Raw genomic sequence first — 1,587 nt, forward strand, 5'->3', positions numbered from 1 at the left:
CTTTTGGCTCCCGTTCACCAGCCTCCCTGCATTCTCAGCCAGGTGCTGTGCTAGGCAAGGCGGCTCCGGGAAACGCACGGGAGGGGGGGAGGGAACCACAGCGGTAGACACAGGAGAGAAGAGAACCAGAGAAGGCGAAGGTGGAGAGGGGGAGAAGGAGGAGCTTCCCGCCCTCGCCAGCAAATTACCTGGCCACTTAATCCCAGAGACTCCGGTACTTGGGCCCCAGCCTCTCTGGTGCCGGCAGCCCCCAGCCGGCTGCCCTCTCCTCCCCCGCCCTTCCTGTCCTCACTCGCCCCCCGCCCCTCCCGGGGGCCTGCCTGGGTGCCGGGACTGGCATGATCAGCTGAACTTTGCGGGATTAGCGCTTCTCTCTGGCTTCCCCTCAGCGGTGCGGAGGCGAGGGGAGCACAGAGCACCGGCTCAGGACGGACAAACAGGCAGACAGACAGCCGCGCCCAGGCTCGCCTGCAGAGCCCCTACACTCCCCACCCCCACCCGCCTAGCCTCCGGGACCATGTCCAAACCTTCAGACCACATCAAGCGACCCATGAACGCCTTCATGGTATGGTCCCGAGGCCAGAGGCGCAAGATGGCCCAGGAAAACCCCAAGATGCACAACTCAGAGATCAGCAAACGCCTAGGCGCCGAATGGAAGCTTCTGTCCGAGGCAGAGAAGAGGCCGTACATCGACGAGGCCAAGAGGCTACGCGCCCAGCACATGAAGGAACACCCTGACTACAAGTACCGGCCGCGGCGCAAGCCCAAGAACCTGCTTAAGAAGGACAGGTATGTCTTCCCCCTGCCCTACCTGGGCGACACGGACCCGCTCAAGGCGGCCGGCCTGCCCGTGGGGGCCTCCGACGGCCTCCTGAGCGCGCCCGAGAAAGCCCGGGCCTTCTTGCCGCCAGCCTCGGCGCCCTACTCCCTGCTGGACCCCGCGCAGTTTAGCTCAAGCGCCATCCAGAAGATGGGTGAAGTGCCCCACACCTTGGCCACCGGCGCACTGCCCTACGCGTCCACCCTGGGCTACCAGAACGGCGCCTTCGGCAGCCTCAGCTGCCCCAGCCAACACACGCACACGCACCCGTCCCCCACCAATCCGGGCTACGTGGTGCCCTGTAACTGTACCGCCTGGTCTGCCTCCACCCTGCAGCCCCCCGTCGCCTACATCCTCTTCCCGGGCATGACCAAGACTGGCATAGACCCTTATTCGTCAGCCCATGCCACGGCCATGTAACCCCCAGCCCAGCCCACCAGACCTGGAGGGTGGCCTGGAAGTGGGGTCTGCACCCTGTCCTCTGCGCCTAGCCCGGGCCTGCAGACGCCTCCGGGTGAGCCGTGCCGCTGCCCGCTACCCTACCCCAGACTCTGCCTCTCTTCCAGGGCGATGGTAGGGGCGTCCTCCCGGGACCCAAGGCGCAGACAGGTGCCAGAAACTTGTGAACATATGACAGCTATACGGCTGCCCCTACCCCGACTGTCCCAAAACAGATCTCCGACTGTACCCCCTTTGGACAAAAAAAAAAAAAAAAAAAAAAAAGTAGGCAGTTTTGCTTTATTTATGTCCCCTTCTCTCTCCTCTGA

The 1,587-nt window shown here is 63.6% G+C and overlaps 1 protein-coding gene across 1 annotated transcript; it reads left to right on the plus strand.

Annotated features, from left to right (window-relative positions):
- Positions 1-517: 517 nt before the first annotated feature.
- On the plus strand, positions 518-1,378 carry SOX14 (SRY-box transcription factor 14). The gene has a single exon (XM_038570185.1). It carries the CDS (start codon positions 518-520, stop codon positions 1,238-1,240), a length of 723 nt encoding a protein of 240 aa, XP_038426113.1. The 3' UTR covers positions 1,241-1,378.
- The last annotated feature ends 209 nt before the right edge of the window (positions 1,379-1,587 follow it).

Source organism: Canis lupus, chromosome 23 (assembly GCF_011100685.1).
Source record: "Canis lupus familiaris isolate Mischka breed German Shepherd chromosome 23, alternate assembly UU_Cfam_GSD_1.0, whole genome shotgun sequence".
Lineage (NCBI taxonomy): Eukaryota > Metazoa > Chordata > Mammalia > Carnivora > Canidae > Canis > Canis lupus.

Coding starts and splice junctions, on each gene's coding strand:
- SOX14 (XM_038570185.1), top strand. CDS start 518: ATGTCCAAACCTTCAGACCACATCAAGCGACCCATGAACGCCTTCATG.